General features: G+C 35.0%; 1 protein-coding gene across 1 annotated transcript in view; it reads right to left on the bottom strand.

Annotated features, from left to right (window-relative positions):
• Positions 1 to 24,335, bottom strand: part of LOC113114350 (AF4/FMR2 family member 2-like) — a 198,513-nt gene that overhangs the window by 138,807 nt on the left and 35,371 nt on the right. The window contains exon 2 of the mRNA XM_026281262.1: positions 7,465 to 7,585. Coding sequence (XP_026137047.1) covers positions 7,465 to 7,585 — 121 coding nt within the window. The remainder of the gene's footprint in view (positions 1 to 7,464; positions 7,586 to 24,335) is intronic.

Here is a 24,335-nt window from a genome sequence, read left to right as displayed (position 1 = left end):
TGAACATTGATTCATCTTAGGCATTCCAATATTTAATAACAAGTTGTTAAAATCGAAAGTTGCAACTGTGTTATTTAATGAACTAACATGAACTAAGACTTGTATTTTTTAACAAAGATTAATAACTTCTGTAGCATATGTAGCTATTGCTCATTGTGAATCTTAAAGGGTAACTAATGAGGTCTTATTGTAAAGTGATACCTATTGGTCTTTATAGTTTTTTTGCACTATAACTTTATATATTTTCTGTATTGCTTTATTGTATTTAAATGTTTAGTTATTTTTGTTATAAGAAAAGAGTTATTAAACCTGTTATACTGTATAATGGACACTTTTCTGAAAATAAATTTAAATACCGGGATAATACCGTGATAAAAGCATAAGCAATTAATCACAACATGAAAATTGGATACCGGCATATCCCTATTAAATATTTAGCGTAATTATAGATACCATCTTGGAGGGAAATGTTTAGAGGTGAGGTATGTAATGTTGACAGCTAGTGGTTGAAATTGGTGTTGGTATTTTTATCACATGGGTTGCAAATTGAGAATACACAACAGAAATGTGCACAATTGATAATGGAAGGCGATGAGCTTTATACTGAAAGTTGCAGTCAATGCTGCCTCAATGCTGAGGCTTTTAAGGGTTGGGTAGAATTTGCAATACACTGTGTTATCTTCTAATTTGCAATCCGGGGAGTCTAAATAATATTGGGTAAATTCAATGCTATCTAACAACCGATCTGAATATATTTTACGAGGTGGCTAATTTCTATGAACACATAAGTCTTTACTCATGCAATTTTGTTCAAATTTATCTAGATCGCAGTGATGGCTAGGTTTAGGGGTGGGGTTAGGTGTATGTTGTACGAAATCATATGAATTGTGCAACTCGTAAAATATGTACGATTTGGCAAAAGAAAAATAATAATAATAATAATTTGTACGTGTGATGTTGTAGGGATTCGTATAAATTAGCCACCTTGTAAAATATGTAAAAACTGAGATCAGGTTGGTAAAATGGTAATGGGTGGAGTCAAACAGACCAAAACATAACAGACATTCCGACATGGAACACACATTTCAAAGCAGAATTACTGCTGTAGCATTATTTTTTAAAGATACAAATATGTTAACTTAGAATATATATATATATATATATATATATATATATATATATATATATATATATATATATATATATATATATATATATATATATATCTGCAAATACATTACCATATTTTTATGCCTTATTACATATGGCACCTTTAACTTTGGTTCACATTTTTTGGACATACTCGTATTCACGTAGAGCTTTTCTTGTTAATCTTTCAAACATTGCAGCGTCTTCGGCGGCAAGAAGCTCTCACCGAGCTCCTGTCTGCATTCTCCGTTGTGCTCCGCTTCAGCGGCCGCTTTGAGCTACAAATCCCTCTCACATTTGACAGGACACAGTGTGGCTCACTGAATGGAGTCAGGTTCAAAGCACAGCACATCATTCAGGAGAGTGATGCAACCGCACAGCTGCAGCGAGGAATGCTGGGGCAGCACATTCCTGTGGGCCAGGAACAATTACATTCTCTATGCAAACTCACTCAGAAATGGTTTGAGCCGCCATTTATCAAGAGTGCATTTTTATTTCTGTACAGTGTACATGCACAGTGCCTCCAAAATACAGAATAAATGTGCTTTAATTAAATGTCTATGAATTTTTATTGAATTAAATAATATTACACCAAATTACACACGCAAATGAGTACCCCCTTTTATTTCTTTTTTAGATCTCTCTCTCTCTCTCTCTCTCTCTCTCTCTCTCTCTTTTGTTTGCAAAAGATTAATAACAACCCAAAGTCAATGCATTTTAAAATAATAATACTAATAACGACAACAACTTAGTGTTTGTTCCAGTTTATTTAGTCAAATGTTTTTTGTACATTGTCTCATACCTCGAATATGTATATTAATATTACATAACTAAATAGCAATTGTTAAAATTATTGTTAAAACACTAAATTCATTTAAAAAAAACATAAATGTTTCACTATTTGAAAGAAAGAAAAAATAAAACGATAACAATTTTTATTATTATTGAAAAATAATTTATACAGTAATATACATTTACAAATAAACTTTCAATATTCAAACTTTCTAAACTCAATATTAAACATAATAATAATAATAATAATAATAATAATAATAATAATAATAATAATAATAATAATAATGATGATGATGATAATAATCATTTCAAGTTGAAGTCCTAATTGACTAAAACTGAAAAGAAAGTTGAAACAGAAATAATAAAAGAAAAACTAATAAAAATAACTGTAGCACATAACAAAATTACTCAGTTACACTAAAATTAAAGTCAAATCAGATAAATATTAATAAACACAATATTAGCATAGGAATAATACTAGTATAACACTTAAAGTAATATATAAATAAATGCAGAAATAATACACGCAATCTTTATGTACAAAACACATTATATACTTAACATTCTGGGCATTTCTAGGGAATGAGCCTTTCGGTGCACTGGACAGCTCTAGAAATGGCTCACTCCTTGTCCAGTGCACTAGTGAAATGAGACAATTGGGGAATTCAGTGAGAATGAATTGTGCCCATTGATTGTGCTGTTAATTTGCATGTGATGTCTGTGTTGTTTTTGTTCAAGATTCACTAAAGGAATTACACTAATCAAGTAACGGCACACACGCGCCCACAAAATTAGTGCCGAATGCAATTTTCACGGCACAATTCCCTGTCTCGCAGTGCTAGATTACGAAGGATGCAGCAGAGCACACAATCCAGCACCACTGCGATCACCTGAATCAGCTCTTTAAAATGCTGAAGGTGTGCCACTACTCCTCACATCTGGAGCCTGTTTGTAACGCTTTACTCCATCATTTGATGAATAACTGCCATGATCAATAGAACATTTTAACAAATATCTGTTTTTTTTTTTTTTGTTTTTTTTTTTTTTTTGCAATGGAAGTCATTTTACCCCCTGCTTTCTTAATAATGCGACGTTAATTGCACCAAGCAAATAGCACCGTGTTTAGTGAATAAATCTATAATAAGCATGATTTACACAAAAGGTGGCATGTTTGTGCTGACAATAATTACTTACTCAAGACTCCTGGTATGTTCTCAAGGCTCAATTGCAAGGTTTTTGTACTGCAGTGCCACAAACAAGTGGTATTGATTTAATGTTTGTTCTCTAAAGCAATACATTCATACTTTTGTATTATTATTATTTTTTTAATTATTATTATTATTTAATAAGGTTAAATTTAAAATACAATACAAATACAATTGGTAATAATGTAAAATATTATTAAAATTAAAATTATTGTTTTGTATTTTAATACATTTTTTAATGTTCTCTATTCCTTTGATGCAAAGCTGAATTTTAAGCATCATTACCCCAGTCCATATGCTAAATGATGCAGAAACAAGTCATATTAAGTCTGCTTATTTTATTGATTGATTGATTGAGTACAAATCTTGTGCTGCCTTTATTGATCAATTTAATATGTCCCTGCTGATTAAAAATGTTTATTTTCTTATACTTTAAAATATTTGTAAAAATGAAAACCATTCTTTTAAAATTGTGTATATGCACTATATGCAATTGAAAATTGACAAGAAATTTGATTTAAATGTGTATTAATTGTCCAAAAACAACAACAACAACAAAAACGGTCACACTTTATTTTAGGGTCCAATTCTCACTATTTACTAACCATTAACTATGACTTTTGTCTCAATTAACTCCTTATTTGCTGCTTATTAAGTTTATAAGGTAGTTGTTAAGTTTAGGGTATTGGGTAGGATTATGGATGTCATGCATTATATGTACTTTATAAGCACTAATAAACAGCCAATATGTTAATAATACACATGCTAATAAGCAACTAGTTATTATTGTGAATTGGACCCTATACTAAATTGTTACCAAAAAAACAATTGGGAGCACTGTAGTTTCTTGGACAAATAGACCCGTTGGATTTATCACTGATGGCTTTTAAGAAGTTTTTCTTCTTGAGCGACCATAGACTGACATCTTCACCTTGTAGCCAATGTCTGTCCTAACTTAGAGTTTTTCATTATCACAAACACCTTGCGCTTGCTCACTGGGGATTTAGTCTTAAACACGCAATATAAATAAAGCAAAAGAAGCAACAAATGTACCCTCCACCTGATGTCACCCCGCAAGTATCTCAGAGACCAATGATTCTCGCATTAAAACTCTAAGCAAAAGCTCCCCTCGCAGCTCCAGCTCCACGTCAGCAGCGACCCAATTTTAGCTTTATATATGTGAGGCTGAAGTTGTTTTTTAGCAGAGAGCTCTGATGTTGAGGCAACTAATTTCAGAGGCTAAGAGGAAGAGGTCTGGACCAGATGAAGATAAATGGCATGTGTAGAGCTGATTAGAGAAAAAGAGAGAGAGAGGGAATGCAGATATGAAGTTAAGGAGGAAAAAAAAAATTAAACGCAAAACCAAAAGGAGGGGGAGAGAGCGTGTCTTGTCTTAGGAGAACTGTAATTAGCCCTCAAAAAAAGAAAGAAAGAAAAGAAGGCAGCACTACATCTTCATCCTGCTGCTCTGTGGGAAGCAACAGACACATTTCAGGCCTTTCTTCTGTGAAAAAGGCATTCCTTGCTTCAAAGCTCCAGTTTACATGTTTGAACACCATTTATGAGGGAATTAGCTTTTCTAGTAAACTCAACTCGGATGTCCCCGATGGTAAATCGAGCTCATAAATCATTTGACGTATCTGCATCAATTATCACAGATCCTCTGACAGGACTAAAATATACAAGCTGACATATGCTTTATTCCACAGTATATTCAACTCGATCGAGCTAAACTTACCCTCAATCACAGCTTTCCCTGGGAAAATATCGCGGCCGTTTAACTGCCAAACTCTAAGCGACGCTGTCAATCAAACCAGAAAAGGTCTTCAAGCCACGCTCAAGTGAAAACTTGCTATTAAAAGAGAGAAAATCCCTGTTCTGGATCAAAACCAAAGCTGTAAAATGTTGTCAGTACCTGTCACAACTCATCCCATCATAACTGTTTACATGACGGTATTGCGGAAATGACACAGATGGAACAATTAAAGCATGAGTAAGTGCCGAGTGACGGTAAGATCATCCTCATCCAGGCTTTCCAGTCGCTCCGGGGTGAAAGGCTCTGACTGAACACAGAGGACCAGGGGAAGATTGATCATGCTCTCTGGCCCCTGAGGACCTCAGGAGAGCGGTAATGACGGTGCTTCACTCTCGGAGATGGTCTGTCTCGACCCTTGCTAACAGCTAACTAAAGAAACAAGTAAGCTACCTGGGGCTGGAAGGGCGACCTTGATGCGTATTGACGCAATAAAAGTGATGTTCCTTGAGTGGTGACATGTACCAACGTGTTTGATTTCTTCCTGCCATTCAACTGTTCTGAATCCCTGTTTACAACTTTTATACACATTTCAGGCCTTTCTGTCCAAAATTCAACTGTGTACAATATTCCTGTTTGTTTTCGTGATCCAGAAAAGTGTAACAAATACAGTACTTTCTTTTCGACTGATGTCACCTAGGCCTTCCTTGAAGGCAAATCAGTGTTAGCCAAATAGCTATTTAAGAACTGTAATTTGGGTCTTTCTTTTTCTTGTTAACAGTTGCCATACTGCAGTTATGTTAATGCAATAAAGGTTATGGAAATACGAATATACAAAGATCAGTTTGACAAAGTAGATTTATGATTTTGTTATGCATTTTGCACACGAATTTGACATTTCACCTACATGTCCATGTAACTCTGTTGAATCACAGCAGGCACAAGCTTAAATAAATACAGCTTGATTGCCTGGAGGAAATGTTCACCGCAAATTCACATTCAGTTCAGGCTACATTCGGGGTATGTAATTGCAAATTTTCATAATTCAATCACCATTGGACAAAACTGTTGAATATTCTGTTTTACTTGTAATATTCATTGCTAGTTTGTATACAGTTTATTATTATTTTTTTTCTTTGTATTTTGCTAGAAGAAACCCTTTAATATAGACGGTTTCATCGGGCGCACGCGCCTGAACCTAAGTTAACTTTCGCTCTGTGTTGTGTATATCGGTCTGCCTGCGGTGCCATCTACAAACGCAGTTAAAGTCAAGGTGATGAGTAGACTGAAGTTGGGCTCAGGTGTTTGTGCTGCATGATGTGTTTCCCATACATTTATTTATTTTTGGAGACTCGCCACAATTTTAAAACTGATTGATTTTCAAAAAGGCTTCGTTAAATAAACATGAGTAACGTAACGTTACGTACTGCACGTTTAATAATACGGATTCCTTACATTTATGTTTAAATATCAAAACGAGGCACGGGTGTTTTTATATCGCTGTATTTCTGAAGGAAGACTTGCATGTTATATGCCTGATAGCAGCGTATGAGCGTACCAGCTCTGCTTCGTTTACAGCTGTTACTGGGGAAACCTCTATTTCTCGCGCTTTATGTCTATGCTTTAAAACATCTCCTGCTGCCAAAGAATGAATTAGCATTTTCATTAAGTCCGCCTGATCCACGCAGCAAACATATTTTGTTTGTTATCAAAAAATATCTATTTTAGACGGACTTGGCTGTTGTTATTGATTCTATTTGGAGTCTACCGGAAGTTAAGTTAGGTCCACAAAAGCGCGCATGCGCAGTAACGTTTGTTTATGTTGATTCCGTTGAAACCGTCTATAGCCAATGCGTTATTGTCATTTTTGTTAATGTCATTTTGTTATTTAACAATTTCGACTCCAGTCGTTTTTTCCCCTACTTTTTAAGGTCTGGCACTTGAGTGCTTTAAATAATGCCTTTTTTCGACTGAATATCTCTGTTAAACTCTTAATGGATGTCAACTGGATAGATGCATTTCATATTTTATTTAGTTCTTATTTTCATTTTATTTGTGTGTGTATATACAGCAACTATACATGATTGCCATTCATTGTAGATCAACTGTTGGCATGGACATAATCCTGGAGAATAGTGGGTGATGGTTGAGAGATTGTGTTGAATGTAAACACATTTTTTTTTGTAATTCGTTGACAATATAAACTGGCAATGTGAAAGTACAATTGGTAAAATTTCACGTTGAAAGGAATTCTGTCATTAACTACTCTTCCTCAAGTCATTTTTCAAATGCCTATATCAAGTTTTAGATATAACTTTACCCTTTACAGCCTAGCTTTAATCCTAAAAGTTATATTTTACTAAAGGGGGAAAAATTGCATAACCCTGATCATAAGCATTCCTTCAAACCAATTCCAGTTGAACCTGAGGGAGGGCAGGAGTTGAGTAAATATTGGATGTAAAGAGAGCAACTCAGCATCCTTTAGCTGGCATGATGCCCTGTGTCAGATGATGAGTGTGTACTGTATGTGTGCTCTGATCGGGCCTTTTGGCGAAACCTTACCTTGTACGGCTCACCAAACAGATTAAATCCGGTAGAGAACAAGTCTTCATCCTGCTGCACTTCCTGTGTCCTTCGCTCCCACTCCTTCTTCTTCAGTGCCGAGCGGTCCTGCTCGTAATGACTGCGGGAAACGAGAGAGAAAGAACGATAGAGAGTAAGAGCGTGATTCGAGTTGGCATGCGAGAAATCGACGGCAAAAACCCCTGCCTGTAAGAGATTCAAGGGAAGCCCTTATCTGTCTAATAGGCCCGAGCTGACACTAAGCAGATGAGGAAAGCGTGGCGGAGGAGATAAAGTAACTGGATTGGTGCACAGATGCTTTGCAGGAACAGACAGGAGACTGCCAGGAAGAAGCAGCTCTGTTTGAAACGCTGGAAGAAGGGCTGGAGCCTCGGGGAGCGTTTATTTAGATTTGGAGGACCTCATATGGCAATCAGTGTGGGGGATTGTTACAGGAAATTCAAGCTTGTTTTAAACAAAGGCAGATGTCATACTGCGGTAGTTGACAATCCCGAATTCAGTGTGTGGAGTAAATGATTTCACAAATGAAAACCCAAGCGACGCCCTCTGAGGGTCTCTGTCAGCCTCGTATTTTTCTTTACGTTCATTATAATGACGACTTTATCCGAGCAGCTCCCCAGCGCCTCTCCCAGGCCTCTTCTGAGTTATTTAACATCCGTAAACGACTTACTGTTTAACAAACGTCATCTATTAGCGAGGAAACAAACACGCGGGGTGCTAAACTGAGTGGGTGCGATGCTAGCTGTGGCTGGTTGGCCCTGGGGCCAGTGTTATAGACTGATAGTGGCTGATTAGGAGCCGTAGACTCGGTTCTATCTTTATCATAATGCAGAATGGCCTCAGGTTAATGCAGACCTCCCTCAGGAACAGACACACACCACTGCCGCTAGCTGTAGCATTAGCATCCGTCCCTGAGGAGGAACAACGGCGTGATAGAAAAGGTGAATTTTTATTTGGCCGTTTTATTATGTACATGTACGAGGATGTCACAGTGCTTTGTTCGGTCATTCACTCGCTTCCTCAGTGAAGGATACACGACATGCTTCAAAAAATATGCTGTCCCATAAAACAAATTAGCTTGCTAACCACACTTTTCACTATCAAATTTAGGGTGAGGGATTTGAATGGCTGGAAGCCTGATTATCCCATAGAATGGTGGGATATAAAATATTAAAAATGAAAAAAAAAGTGAAATGTGTCTTTTGTTTTTATCTTGAAATTTTTTTTTTTGTAATGTGTGTGCTAAAATATAATACCCTAAGGAAAGTGAATTGCAGTTTCTCAGATTAAGAAATTAAAGCTAAATTGTGATCAAAAAAAAAGGTCAAGGTTTGCTGTGCTTGTTTGAAAGGTTGTGATTATATGTCATTGGGACTTTATTATTATTATTAATAATAATAATGTTATTATTAGCATTATTATTTTAGTTTACAGATAAGTATTATAAATAATAGTGTTTTTTATTAAAAAATAATAATAAATAATGAAGGGAAAATAGCCAAATATTTTGTGATTACATATCAATATACCAATAATAATAATAATAATAATAATAATAATAATAATAATAATAATAATAATAATAATAATACGTATTATTATTATTATTATTATTATTATTATTATTATTATTATTATTATTATTATTATTATTATTATTATTATTATTATATTGTAATATTGTTTAATATGGATATGTAGTAAAAAAAAAAAAAAATGCATAAACTTAATATCAGACACAAATGTCATTAAAACATCAAATAAATCAAAAGCAAAATGACAAATGAAAAGATTTCCATTAATATTAAATGTAAGCATTAACACTAACTGTAGCATCTATGTTTTTTTGTTCACGGTTAAAATTTTAAATGGTTGCCTCAATTTTATACAACACGCTCCAACAATATTTGCTATTCTAACTCATGACTTATCCTTTCAATTTTACAGTTTAAATACAAACATTATTTTGACTTTCCGCTGATAGAATCATCGCTTTCATCTAATGTCAACATTGCTAAAACCCAAGATACCTCAAACACATATTTCATCAAGCCCTGCTAATAGGACACTTTCCCAGAGCAACAGAGAGTCATCCAGCTCTTGGTGGTGATGGATAGCACAGCGAGACGGAGAACTGGAATCAGTCCGTCTTCAATCGGCCCTTGCGCACCTCGGAGTCCCGCGGCTTCAGCTACGGCGTTTAATCCATCACCAAATTATTCCAGAAGGCGGGAGATGAAACGGTGCGAGAAAAACGAGGCCTGGTCTGAGGGTGACAGGTGCTTCTTCTGAGGGGTCGAGGAAGAAATAAGTGACAAAGAAAAGTGGGAATAAACACAGCGACGAGAGATTGACGGTGCTTCCCAGGCCTTAATGACAGCAAGATGTCAGTTATCTTTATGTCAGCGTGCTGGGCACACATGACATAGCCACCTGACAGGACGATGAATCAAATTTACAGCTGTCAGTGGCAGAGCCTTCCAGGCACTTGGGTCCCCTGACACGGCATTACCCTCCAAATACAGAGCACTGCACTGGGCAGTGAGAGGGTGCTACAGACAATTAAGAAACTAAAGGAAGAACGCTAAGGTGCAAATAACCCCTAGTTATGACTGCAGCAGCGTGAGACTGGTTAACAGTCAGTGTGAAGACAATGGGCTCAATGTGTGAGCGTGATTTCTCCTAATAGTGGGGAAAGCAGCCTGTTTATGAAACACTAGTATGGTAAAGGTAATGCCTCAAATCAGTGGAGACACTAGGGCGGGGCTTGATGGTGCTATAGCCCAATCAGAAACTTGCTTAGCCCTGGTACAGTCCCCCCACCATTAACATTGAAAAATAAAATAGGTGGCCTATTCACAACTGATATTATGGGGGAGGGGTCAAGCAACACAAGTTATGCTGGTGAATGTCAGTCAATTCACTACAGAGAAAGTGAAAGTAAAGAAAAAATAATAATAAAATTGGACAGCGCATTCTAACACTGCATTAACCGCACATATTCTCTGAGTCAACGAGAGATGAAACTACTTCAACATATGCTAACAACATTATATAGCTGTCTTAAATTATTCCCTTAATATTTCCCTTGTGGTCCGTATACTTAAAAACATGAGAAGACACGTATTTCTTGTTAAACAGGTGGTTTTTGAAAATCGTTGCACGAAATAAACCTTCATTTTCATTGATGACAGCAGTGTTAATAATTTAATTGCAGGTCTATAATATGTTGCATAAATTAATAGAAAAAAAAAAACATTTTCAATGAGGAGTAAGCTAAGCCTTAATTAATTAAGCCTTAATTATTCTCACAGCATGTCATGCAGTAATGCGCTATGAAATGATTGTGGGGCAATAATTGTATATAATTGAATAATAAAAGTAACCTAATAATAATAATAATAATAATAATAATAATAATAATAATAATAATAATAATAATAATAATAATAATAATAATCCTAATAATAAGAATAATTTAACAGGCCTACATTAATTCGAAATGCTAAATCCTCTTAATAGTGCCAATTTTTTATGCTTTTGACAATATTTCTGGCTATTGTCGACAAATGATACGACACATCTCAGCATCAGGAGCGCGTGCCCGTCTCTGTATGGAAATAGTTGTGAATAGTATGAATTGTTGGCACTTTATATATTGTAAAAAAAAAATAAATAAAAAAAAAAAAACTGGTTAGATTGTACCATGTTTTCCTGGCAGTCGGTATTGAGGGTGACTGACACTAGATGGTCAGAAAAAAATGACTAAATAGATATTTAAAAACAATAAAAAAACAAAAGAAAAAGAAATCCCTTTTTCTCTCACCTATGCACATTCATAAATCTTATTAATTTGTAAGTATCATATTTGACAGCTGGCATTAGAAGTTATATTACTAATAAAAGTTGCATATGAAAAGTTAAATACCAAAAAAAAAAAAGCTGCTGTAAATAAACACAATCAATTTAATTAGCACCCCCTCTGAACTGTTAAGGCCCTCCTTAACACCTACAACAAAAAACATCCTGCCTCAAATAAATTATAAAATGTACAGTAACACTTTATTTTAAGGTGTCCTTGTTACACACATTGCATGTGATGTGCTTACTATTATAATAACAATAAATTATGCTTAATTACATGCATTTAACCCTAAGCCAAACCCTAACCATATATAAGTACATGTAGTTAATTAATATTACTCAGTACTTAAATGTATAATTACACTGTAACAATGACACAAAATAAAAGTGTGACCAAATGTACTTTCAGGGCTGTCAAAACTTAACATTTGAATTTAAGATATTAACGAAATGAAATTAAGTATGAATAAGACTGAGTTTTATAACATTTAAATTCTCCAAACAAGTTACTAATATTATAACTATTTTGTAATATGACTACTATTACTGTTGGTTGTGCTACTTTATAATATATATAGTGATAACAATGCTATTTCATAATATGACACACATTTTTACTGAAAAAAATTTATATTGTTTGACATTTTTAATTACAAAGTGTAACTGTACAAAATGATAAACAATTTTCTATAGCACAATGGCAATATACAAACATATTTTTCTTGCATGTGGGTTTATGAAAGCATATCTACAGTCAAGAAGGCTGTTAAGTGTGTGTTCAGTTTAGTCTGGTTTTGTTCTAGGTTTTTCTTGTTTTTTCTAGTCTCTAGACTAGTGGTTTGTTCCATTGGTTTGTAATTGATTAGATTAGCGTCTGCACCTGTTTGAATTGTTTGTTTCACTGTATTTAAGTCCTGTGTTTTCTTCGGTTCCTGTGCCCAGTTTCAGTTTGTGTAAATACATCTAAATTGCTGCACTTAGATACAAATACAAACTAATTCAAAATATGTTTCAAACTATAACAGCATCTCAATAATACTAAAATAACACTGGCCAGATTATCATAGAGCGAATCGGCCAATCTCTGAAAACACACTGAAGACATGATTTAATCTCCTCTTTCGTAATGTTTGTTTTGCTTGATTTGTGTACAGTCGATCGTTTTCGGAGGAGGCACTGCCCACCTTCCTTCCTCTGAGAACACACCAGCGGTATATTCAGACTTCACATAAACACATTACCAAAATTTCTCTGGGCCATATATTTAGTTTTATGGGTGCGTTGAAGACACATCGTATGTTAAACAGCGGCGGCCAGACGCTTTATTACGCTGCTGATATTGTTGGTGGCATGATTATGTTCTGGAATATGTGGCATTGGCAGTTTTCTCCCTCCATTCTTTCGTACTCCACCTCTCCTCTGCCTCTTCCCAACACCGCCAATGAAGGAGGGAAATGAACAGCGATATCCATGGAAAAGCGAATGAATTTAATCTAAGCTGAGGTTTGCTGCATTTGAAAGATAACCAAATAGAGCGCCTGCATCCCCCCCCCCCCCCTCCGCAGCCCCCGGTGAAAGCCTCCCATTGAGAAATAATGTAATAAACAGCCGACGAGTGCCACTGTTATTAAAACGAAGCAGCCACCACAACAGTGGGCCTGATTTCTGATTTAAGCGGCAATTATTAATTTGAAGCATGGGCTAATTAAAACTACCGCTAAGCGTTTAGCCTCTTTTGTTACAATTATTTTGGAGGATTGTAATTATGGAAGGAGCTGCTTATCTCACACATTAAGGCAGTGACAGAAGAGGTGGCGATCTCCTCTCATTTATTTCCTGATACAGCAGCGCTCGGAAGAGATTGATGTGAGAAAGATAGCAGGCGTTTGTCAGGAGGAAGCTGGGGGTCGTCTGGTGGGACAGTTTAGCCCGAGGGAAAACCGAGCTCTGTCGGGGACACTCGTTTCTTCATCGTTCAGTTTTTTTCTTCTTTCTGTTTCCTCCACTGCATTTTGCATAGTTTTTGTGAATATGCTTTCCTTGACTACAAAAAGCATGCAGTATATGTACCAAAATGACAACATTGACAAAACTATATTGTGATTCTTTTCTTTATCCAAATATTTAATATAGATATATCAGCACGTACGCAATTGTTCAAAAGTTTGAGGTCAGTGAATTTTTTTTTAAATATATTTCATACTAGGGGTTATATTATCTCTTATGTTCACCAAGGATGTATTTATTTAGTTAAAATACAGCAAAAACAGTAATAGTGTGAATTATCTGTACAATTTAAAATATTATACAGATAATGTTTCCATTTGAATATATTTAAAAAGGTAATTTATAGCTGTGATGGTAAAGCTGAATTTTCAGCATCATTAGACCAGTCTTGAGTGTCACATGAAATCATATGCTGATTTTCTCACTTGAGAAATATTTTAATTATCATGAATATTGGATGGTTTGTTTATGTTATGTTATGTTATGCTTTGTTTTGTTATGTTATGCTTTGTTGTTATGCTATGTTATGTTATGTTATGTTATGTTATGTTTTGTTTTGTTATGCTTTGTTGTTTTGTTATGTTATGTTACTGTATGTTTTGTTTTGTTTTGTTTTGTTTTGTTTTGTTTTGTTTTGTTTTGTTTTGTTTTGTTGTTATGTTATGTTATGTTATGTTATGTTTTGTTATGTTTTGTTATGCTTTGTTGTTATGCTGGTTATGTTATGTTATGTTATGTTATGTTATGTTATGTTATGTTATGTTTTGTTATGTTATGCTTTGTTGTTTTGTTATGTTATGTTACCGTATGTTTTGTTTTGTTTTATGTTATGTTATGCTTTGTTGTTATGTTGTTATGTCATGTTTTGTTACTGTATGTTATGTTATGTTATGTTATGTTATGTTGTGCTACGTTATTATCATCATTCTTTGATGAATAGAAAGTTCACAGATTTTTTTTTTAAACAGATTGTTTTGTTACATTTGAAATGTTGTTGCTGTCATTTTGCAACAATTTAATGTGCTGTCGCTCATTAAAAGCATTGATATAATAAATAAACATATAAAAATAATTATTACTGACCCCGATCTTTTGAACGGTACTGTTCTTACATTTTTTCTTCAAAATATTTTTGTTCATTATTGTAACCACACAATCATTGTTGCTAAATAAATAGTAAATCAAAAATAGTAAATAGCAATAGTAACAGAAACATGTCCACCCTCAGACGCGTTGGAGAGACCAATTCAAAAACGAGCTAAATTTAGCATTCCTTCAGTCAATTCCCCTCGAGCTGCAGAGCGAGCTCAAATGAGGAGCGGGGCAGAGCCGCGTCTTCAGGACGGCGAGGCAGCGGTGGCGAGTAAAGGACTCTCACAGATTAATGAGCAGCGCTGACAGTAATTGCTAGGTGCCAGGTTATCACACTGACCACTGACACCACTTCCCCTCAGGACTCTCTCCATTTCCTCAAGGAGGCCATTGTCTGCACTCACATTAGCAGTGGCTCAGCAGCATTCCACACAGTGGAGGCTAAAACACACTTCACCACTGTCACTGACTTTTGATGCCTCTCTTCCTTCAGGGCAGAGCTGATTAGAAATAGACGTGATCCTCAATGTTTTAAAGGCAATAAAACATTTTCACAATTAACAGACACACAGGAACTAATTTGATATGATTTATCCAGAAATGTGCACATCTGATTTAAACTTAAATGTTAATTATATATATATATATATATATATATATATATATATATAAATTTAGATATGTATGTAAAATAATAATAATTTGGAAACACAATGATAATAATGTCATGTAATGTTATGTTATGTTATAATAAAATTAGTTATTATTATTTCAGTTATACTTTACTATATTATAGTATTGCATATAGTATGGTATTTACTACATTAAAGTATTACATTACTATTATTATTATTATTATTATTATTATTATTATTATTATTATTATTATTATTATTATTATATGCATTGCTTACTGCTATTGCTATTGAAATCATACATTTTTGTTACAGTGATGAGTTGTATTATTATTATGATTATTATTACCATCATCAACACCATCATCATCATCATCATCATCATTATTATTATTAAACAACATTTTTTAATAATAATAATAATAATAATAATAATAATAATAATAATAATAATAATAATAATAATAATAATAATAATAACAATATTATTATTATTATTATTATTATTATTATTATTATTATTATTATTATTATTATTATTATTATAGTATCATCATTCTTATCACTGTAACATTTACTGTAATACAAAGAAAGTTATGATTTCAATAGCGCAACATATAGAGTACATTTAGCAACAACATTTATTATTATTATTATTATTATTATTATTATTATTATTAAATGAATTCTGTATTTTAATATTGAAAATCTTTTTTTGCAATACAGTTTTTTTTTACAGTAAAAAGAATGATTACACTTACAAAAACTTCAAAAGTACAACATCAGTTAATTATTATCATTATTATTACATAATCATCATCAATTAGTTCCATTTTCTATATTTCTATGTTTTTCGATGGACCATCTAGCACATCCTTAAGTTTTAAAACCCATGAACTTTATCACATAGATCAAAAAATCATATGCGACTGCATAAAACGCCCTGCTTCAGACTCCCTCCAACGATGAAAGAATCTAAACGTCTCAGTGATCTATGATAAATATAACCTTTCATTTTTTTTTTTAATTGCCTCATTTGTTTAATTGCCTTTGTCACGCAGCCTTGTGCTGTTTCTAATTCACTCCACCGTCTTCGTTTTTTTTTTTTTTCTTGTTTTTTTCTGGGTGCTTTTAACCCGCAAAGCAAGGCATCAGTGATTAACTGCGTCCACCAATTAGAAAACATGTCTGGAGTCTGAAATGTCATGTCATGAATATTGCAGGAGGAGCCCCGGCACATTCCCAGAATTTGACCCAATTTAGCAAACAGACGTGGGCGTGCACTGGAACATCAGAGCGGTGTCCACAAACAGCCACGGCGGGGATTTACACCCGAGTCAAACACCCAGCACCTGCGCCACCAAACCCGCCAAACAAATGCCAATTTTCCATATCATCAAACTGTAAAAACTGATCCGAGCGCAGTAATAGTCAGAGACGCTGAGCGCATTCAGCAGACTGCGTAATCGAGAGAGGAAATTATGGCAGCTGCACGTCGATTATCCCTTAATGGGCACCGACTTCAAATTAATGTCTTCTTCATGTTCCATATTTCACATTCATATTGAGAGGAATTTACCACAATTATGGTGTAATTGCAGATCTGTGGCTGAAGTTAACAGCATAGAGGGTGCGTTTAAGAACGAGAGAGAGTCGCTCTCGAGTTGAAACCTGAAAGCTGGGATTGGCCTTCCACGTGGTTTGGTGACAAATGCATCAGTGAGTTGAATGTGAGGTTGAAACAGCAACAAAATAACACATAAACAAACAACTTCAACAGTCCACGGGATCTCTCCTCTATTATCTCTGGCTTTGAAGCTCAGCTGTCAGACGGAACCTGGTTTCCAGACACTTTTTAACCCCTGGCCTGTAATTATGCAGATTCAGCTCTCGGCTGCAGTGGAGGACAGAAGGAGAGATGGAGAGGCTGATGAAGTGGAGGAAGAGGCCGACAGGGCCGTGAAGGGCTACATATGAGGCATGTTCATCTGTGACGTCTGGCTGATAACCTAAACTGAACATCCCAGTTCAACCCAGAGGAAATTTAAACACTTCTCACTAAACCCGTCGAGGAATGTCTGGCTCATATTTCACAAAACACACAAACAAAGATGTAACTAAGTCAAGTTTATATAATGAGGAACAGAAGGAGAGAGAGAGAGAAGGGGGTGGGGGTACATTAATAATAACCAAAATAATATATATATATATATATATATATATATATATATATATATATATATATATATATATATTTTTTTTTTTTTATTATTTTTTTTTTTTATTGTAAGTATATTATAAGTATTGTGCATTGTTCTGTTTAATTGGACAATTTATTTTTTTGCATTACAGTATTTTTTTACAGTAATGAAAATCTAAAATAACAATTAACAAATATTCATATTAATAATTTGGGAAGAAAATAAATAATATTCAAATAATACATAATCATTTTATAGTATTATACAAATATTTTAAAACTTATAAATAAAACGTATATAACAATGATTTTAGAATTATATGTATTATATTAATTATAAAATTATATTCATATTAATTATATTTTTTATATTGAGCATATACATGTAAAACTAATAATATATTATAGTATTTATAATATAATATAGTAATAAATACATTTACGAAATAATAGATAGATACATAGATAGATAGATAGATATATAGATAGATAGATAGTTATTATACACACTCTCTATTTGTTAATATATATATATATATATATATATATATATATATATATATATATATATATATATATATATATATGATAAAATATAAATAAATACATTCATAAATAATATTGACTTTGAAAATATGAAATAAGTGAAATTATTTTTCATGATAGCACTATGTATAGCAAATAACATTATAGATTTCTGGATCTCAGTTATCAGTTTCATTTGTCTTGTGAGTATAAACAAGCCATAACTCTTTTTATGATACATTTTATATTGAAACAGCTGAAAAGGGTTACAAAACCAACCTGTGAACACCGGCTGGCTCAGACACAACTGTAAGAATGGTGAGCATCAAAGATTAAAACATGAAAACAAATGGAGCAGATTTCAGAAATCTTTACGCTTTAATTTTCTATTCCTTTGAACTCGTTTTGGCATTCGTTAATCAGCAGCCGGTTCTAAACATTCCCCTCAGAGGCTGGGGTGTTTTTCACTCACAAAAACAGCCGAACACCAAACAACAACTTCCCATCATTGACCGGCAGCCTGACGCCGCTTTCTGCTCGAAAGCTGTTAATTGCTGCATAATTTCAAAGCGAATCCACCTGAAGAGATCTCAGGGTCCACTAGCTTGTCTTTAATCATGCTCTGTTCAATCCTGCATGCCAATGAATTTGTCACTAATAGACTGCAAATTACATTGACTTCACTGGAGACGTAATTACTTTTATGTTTTCAATGAGAGACGCTGCGGTTTAGCAGGAATAGTAGTGCAGCTGTCAATGTGGGCAAGAATTACAACTGTCAAGAAAGGTCTCGGGCACATTTAAATCGAAAGGACATTTATATTTAAACTTTTGTAAGAAATTCATTGAAATAAATATATAAGTATGTATTAAACTGACAGTAAAACATATTGCAAAAGATTAAGATCATTTTAAACATTCAATTCATTAAAGAATCACAGGTTTCCACAAAACATGATAAACAACAACTTGTTTCAATATTGATAAAAATGAGTAATGTTTGTTCAGGAGCAATTCAGTATATTAGAAATATTTCTAACAAGATATGTCTGAGACCTGAGTAATGATGATGAAAATTCAGCTCTGACTAACAGGAATAAATCGCATTTTAAAGTATATAAAAAGAAAAGAAAACAAAAAACCCAGGTATTTTAAATTCTAAAAAAATATTTTATGTATACATATGACTTTTAGGAGTCTTTTACTTTTTTTTAGCTCTTTAGTTAACTTGCTCATTAGTCATTATTAGTTAACTCCCTTCACCGGTTTTCCCATCATCAGCTGCCTTACTTAAAGTCTCCATTCTGTTCAGTTGTTTGTCGTTTTTTTTTTTTTTTTCATGTTCTGACTACCCTGAGTTAGTCTTGCCTATATTCACGTGGGTTATAAGATTAAAGACTTTCTTTATGGATCATTCTTCTTCATCTTCTTTGCTTTCCTTGGAGAAACTGTAACTGAATAACCAACGATGAAGCTTGAATTGGTCCCAATTAACGTAGCCCCGAAGGGCAGTGTTCCTAGTGATGGGGGATATGGCTGTGGAGATTGGGGGGGCTAAGGAAAAAACCGGCCCATTGTGCCACCACTGAGGGCGAGCAAGAACTGGACTTGGGAGATTTAATAGACTGGAATGCATAGATACAAATATGTTCATCATCTGTGCTATCATTCTGGCAAGAAATCCCACCTAACCTCCTAGTCCCGCCTCCTCAGATCAATCTGTTTTCTTCATCAAAGCTAATTCTGCTGGATCCTATCAGCCCCTCTGCTCACTCTCAGCCCACCATCTGTGGTGTGGGTCTGCCCATCTCCAGCTCCACTGGTGTTGAGTCTGGAGGATCCCTCGACTCCGCCTCTAGCCTCCAAGGCCCAGACTCCGCCTCAGTCCTGCGAGTCAGTGGCTCCACCATGGCTTCCAGCTCCCTCATCTTCACCGGAGCACGTCAGTCCATAAGCTCCACCGGGCTCCCTTGTCCCTCCAGTTCCACCTTGGTAAGTCGTCTCCCTACCTTTACCTTAGGACTGCCCTCCTCTGGCTGCACCTCATCCCTTTGTCCCCTTGGCTCCGTTGGTCTCCTCCTTTCCTCCAGCTCCACCTTAGTCTTCTGTCACTAAGGCTCCGCCGTGGTCTTCTGGATCTTTCCCAACACTACGGTTGTCGAAGCCACCTGCTCTGCCTTGGCCCTCTGGAACCTTAACTTTGCCTCCCCTGGAGGCATCAGCCCTTCCTCCATCATGGTTCCTCCCTCCGTTGGCTTCATTGGCGGCCACCATCATGGCTGCAGTCTGGGTCCTCTCTGGCTCTTCCTACTTCAGCTCCCTCCTGTCGTCTTCCTGGCTCCTCCAACGGTCTCCTTCCGCCCTGGTACATTCTGTACATTTGGTCTCCATAATGGCTCTTCCCTCCATCTTCACCACCTGGGTCTTTAGCCAGCCCTCTGCTGTTCCTCCATCCTCCTCCCACACTGCCTTCCTTGGATCGATCTACTATGGTGCGAGGTTGCACCTTCCGGGGAGGAGGAGTACTGTTAGGTACTGATCTCTTTCCTGTTTTTCCTTCTATGGTTTTGCTCCTGTTTGCTTTAGTGCTTTAATTAATTTGCTCGTTAGTCATTCGTTAACTCCCTTCATCTGTTTTCCCATCATTAGCTGCCTTCCTCTTGATTCTGATTCTTGATTCTGTTCAGCTGATTATCGGTTATTGTTTCATGTTATGACTACCCTGAGTTATTTCATTGCCAGTATTCATGTGGATTATAATATTAAAGACTTTCTTTGTAGATTTTTCCTTTTTCTCCTTCCTTGGAGAGACTGTAACAGTGACACTGAGGACTGGAATAATAATTCTGAAAATACAGCTTCGTTGCACAGAAATAAATTAAGTATATTTAAACACAAAACAGTTATTATAAATTGTAATTTTCCAAAAATATAATTTTGGAATCAAATTAATGCCGCTTTGAGTATAATAGACTTAAACAAAAAGAAATAATCAAAATCCTACTGATCCCAAACTTTTGAATGGCAGTGTATATCCTTTGATTCATCCACATGTAAGTATTTAATATGGATGATATTATATATGATTCTTCAGCAAGCTTGAGCCCAAGTGTTTCAGGAAAGCTCTTTGTGGAGCAGTCATGTGCTGTCAGTAGATACAAAAGCTGTGGTCTGTCCACCTGTGGGAGGCGTGACGCTCAAAGACGATCGCTAATTACACGCTAACCTGACATGGCTGGACAAGAAATGTGACAGGAACAGAAGCTGGGCAATTAACTATTTTATCACCCCAGTTTTATGAATTTCCCATTTGTCAGAGTAATTGGTGTATGGCTCCACACGTCTCTTTCTTCTCTCTCACACTCATGAAACGTCTATTTTCAGAAAACAATACTTATTCCAGGATCTAATATATGTCATCTCTTGGCTTGGGTCCTGGTTTCTGTGTTACATATGTCACGTTTGAGCACAAAACGTTTTTCTGGCAGCTTTCTCGAGTTGAAATGTATGTTGTCTCTCTGGTGGGTGGAGGTTTTCACCTCCGTTATGCTGACACGGACGTTGGCATCCCCACATGTAAATAAACACGTCTGTCAAAGCTGCTGAAAACAAATGTGGTTTTAGTCACGTCTAGACAACCGCGATGACTTCATAAGCCATATTCTTCCACACGTGTCTAGTGGAGCAGGAGTTGGTCTGGCAGGGGAAACATCTAATACTTTTCCTCAGTTTATGTTGTCCACTGCTGCGGAAGTTTCATCGCTTGACGATAAAAACACGTCCTAATCTCTGGACAAAGATGATATGTGTTTATCACCGGGCAGCCGTGGCATAATGGTTAGAAAGTCGGACTTGTAACCTGAAGGTCGCAGGTTCAAGTCTCAGTACCAGCAGGAGTTGTAGGTAGCGCTTTCTTCCGCCCTCAATAGCCATGGCTGAAGAGCCCTTGAGCAAGACACTGAACCCCCAGTTGCTCCCCAGGTGCTGGAGCAAATAGCTGCCCACTGCTCCGGGTGTGTGTTCATGGTGTTTGTGTTCCCTACTCACAGCTGTGTGTGCTCTTGGATGGGTTAAATGCAGAGCACTAATTCTGAGTATGGGTTACCAGATTTGGCAAATGCCACGACTTTCATTTCACTCTAATGATTGTTTTTTTTTTTTCAACTAAGACTGTCAGTCAATAAAAAAAAATAATTTATATGATGTGCTCATTAATTCAGGGGGAAAGAAAGATTAAACACATACATTTTTTATTGCATTTTTAAATAAGTAAACAAACAACAAAATCAATGCACCATCCTAAATTACAGACATATCTCATTTTGCTATGGTTAATACCGGATAATACCCTTTTAATAACTGATTTCAAGATATCTAAAATTGTGGCTAATAAAACTTTATTTTACTTTTATATATGATCTATTACTTTATATATTCAATTCACCAGAAATTATAATAATAAAAATGTATTAAATATATAAATATTAAATATATATAAAATCATATTTTATTTGGCATGCCATCACATGAATAAATTACATTTTTAAAATAGTAGAAAGCAGTTATTTTAAATTGTAATAAATTGTCATTATAATACTGTTATATTATAATAAGTGTATTCTTGTTCTCATATTATTTAAACACTATATTATATAACTTAATGACACTGAATAAGATGCACCAAAAACTGGTGACAGAACCCATCAGAAAAAAATGTGACTCAAAATGTCACAATTCAAATTAATACTTAAACTGATAGAATGAGCATGTATATATAATAGAACAGACCTTTATTGACTTCTAAAAGTCAAAGTCTAAATGTGTTTGTGATCTTAAAAATAAATACATTAATAAATTAATAATAATAATAAATAAATAAATAAATAAATAAATAAATAAATAAATAAATAAATAAATAAATAAATAAAAATCCAATCGCAAAAATGTAAAACAAAAGTCTGATCGCATCTGTATCTAAGACACAAAGAAAAGGACAGTTCAATCTGGATGTGCAGAGAGAAGTGAAGTGTGTGTGTGTGTGTGTGTGTGTGAGAGAGAGAGAGAGGGACACTAGTGGGTTCAGTGAGACGAGTGTCTTTGATCTCTGATTCCAGCGCACAGAGCACGGAAATGAAACCCCAGGCCCTTCCAGCCCCATTTCTGTTATGTGGGCAAAATAAAGCAAGAACCAATTTCAAATTAACTTCAAAAATAATGAACTTCTGGGACCCTTGCAATTCACACATGCAAAGTTCGTCCCTGATTGCTTTCAGTTGCAGGAATCATTACATTGCCTCAAATTTCATTTCATCACATTGTTGATTTAATTATTTGATTTAGGCTAGACATGCTAAAAGAATACGTTCAATTACAAAACGAGAAGCACTTGATGTGGCTAAGACACAGTTGAGGTGGAATTTAAATAAAAAAATACCATCATCAATTTAATAAACTTTGGAAATAATAGCAAATATATAAGATTGCATCATTTGGAAGATTTTTTCTTTTTTTAACTTTTTCTTTTTTTCCGCATAAAAGAAGATCTTCTTTAACATTGCACCGTGCTATCCACTGAATTCCCTGAATCCCAACATCCTCAATCCTAGCAAAAACCATTTGTGTTCCATCTCACCAAAAATGCCCAGTATCTCAAGTCCAGCAATAGCAGAATGAGTTCAGAAAAACTGAATTATTATTATTATTATTATTATTATTATTATTTTTCTAAATGCATGAAGCAGTTCTGAGTAACTTCAACACTTTTCAAACAGTTCCCATGGTGATATGGCACCTGTGGGCTGCAGGCTAATCTGTGAATTCTGGGGTGTGAAAGTTTTATTCCTGTCTCCTCACACACAGCCCATTCATATCAGACCATTTATTAGTTGTGCTAAATGAGGATTTACAGGTATACCGTATATGACCAATAAAAGTCCGCAAACCAGAGGAGGTTTGTATTATAGTTCAGCTTCAAAACTGATACAATGTTTTCATCTGACAGTCAGAAACAAGACAAAAGCACCACTGCCTGCCAGCAGAGATCAGAAAACAGCAGCAGTTAAAGGATTTTATCTCGCTTTCCTCTCACTTACACGCCGGCTCAAGAATCATGGAAATCCCAACCGGTAAAACAGGAATAAAAGGATTATTACTTATATATTTTTGTCTGATTCATATGCCATTGAGTACATTGAGGGCTGGTGCTTATGTTGCATGTCAGCAGAAATGTCAACTAATGCTTTATTGCTACAACATTATGACTGTGCTGTTTTAAAATATTACTTTTTTATATAATAGTATTTTTTATTATTATTATTGTATTTTTTTATTCTTAAAGCTTTTTAGAAATTCCCTCTCTCTATATATATATATATATGTTTGTTTTTGTGAAAAGTGGGGACATCTCAAAGGCGTAATGGTTTTTAACGCTTAATAAACAATTGTACTCCAGCTAGTCCAAAATGCAGCAGCTGGAGTTCTTACTAGAACCAGGAAATAGGACCATATTAGCCCGGTCCTGTCAACAC

The sequence above is a fragment of the Carassius auratus genome, chromosome 14 (genome assembly GCF_003368295.1).
Source record: "Carassius auratus strain Wakin chromosome 14, ASM336829v1, whole genome shotgun sequence".
In the NCBI taxonomy this organism is placed as follows: Eukaryota; Metazoa; Chordata; class Actinopteri; order Cypriniformes; family Cyprinidae; genus Carassius; species Carassius auratus.
This window is presented reverse-complemented; position numbering and strand designations above follow the sequence as displayed.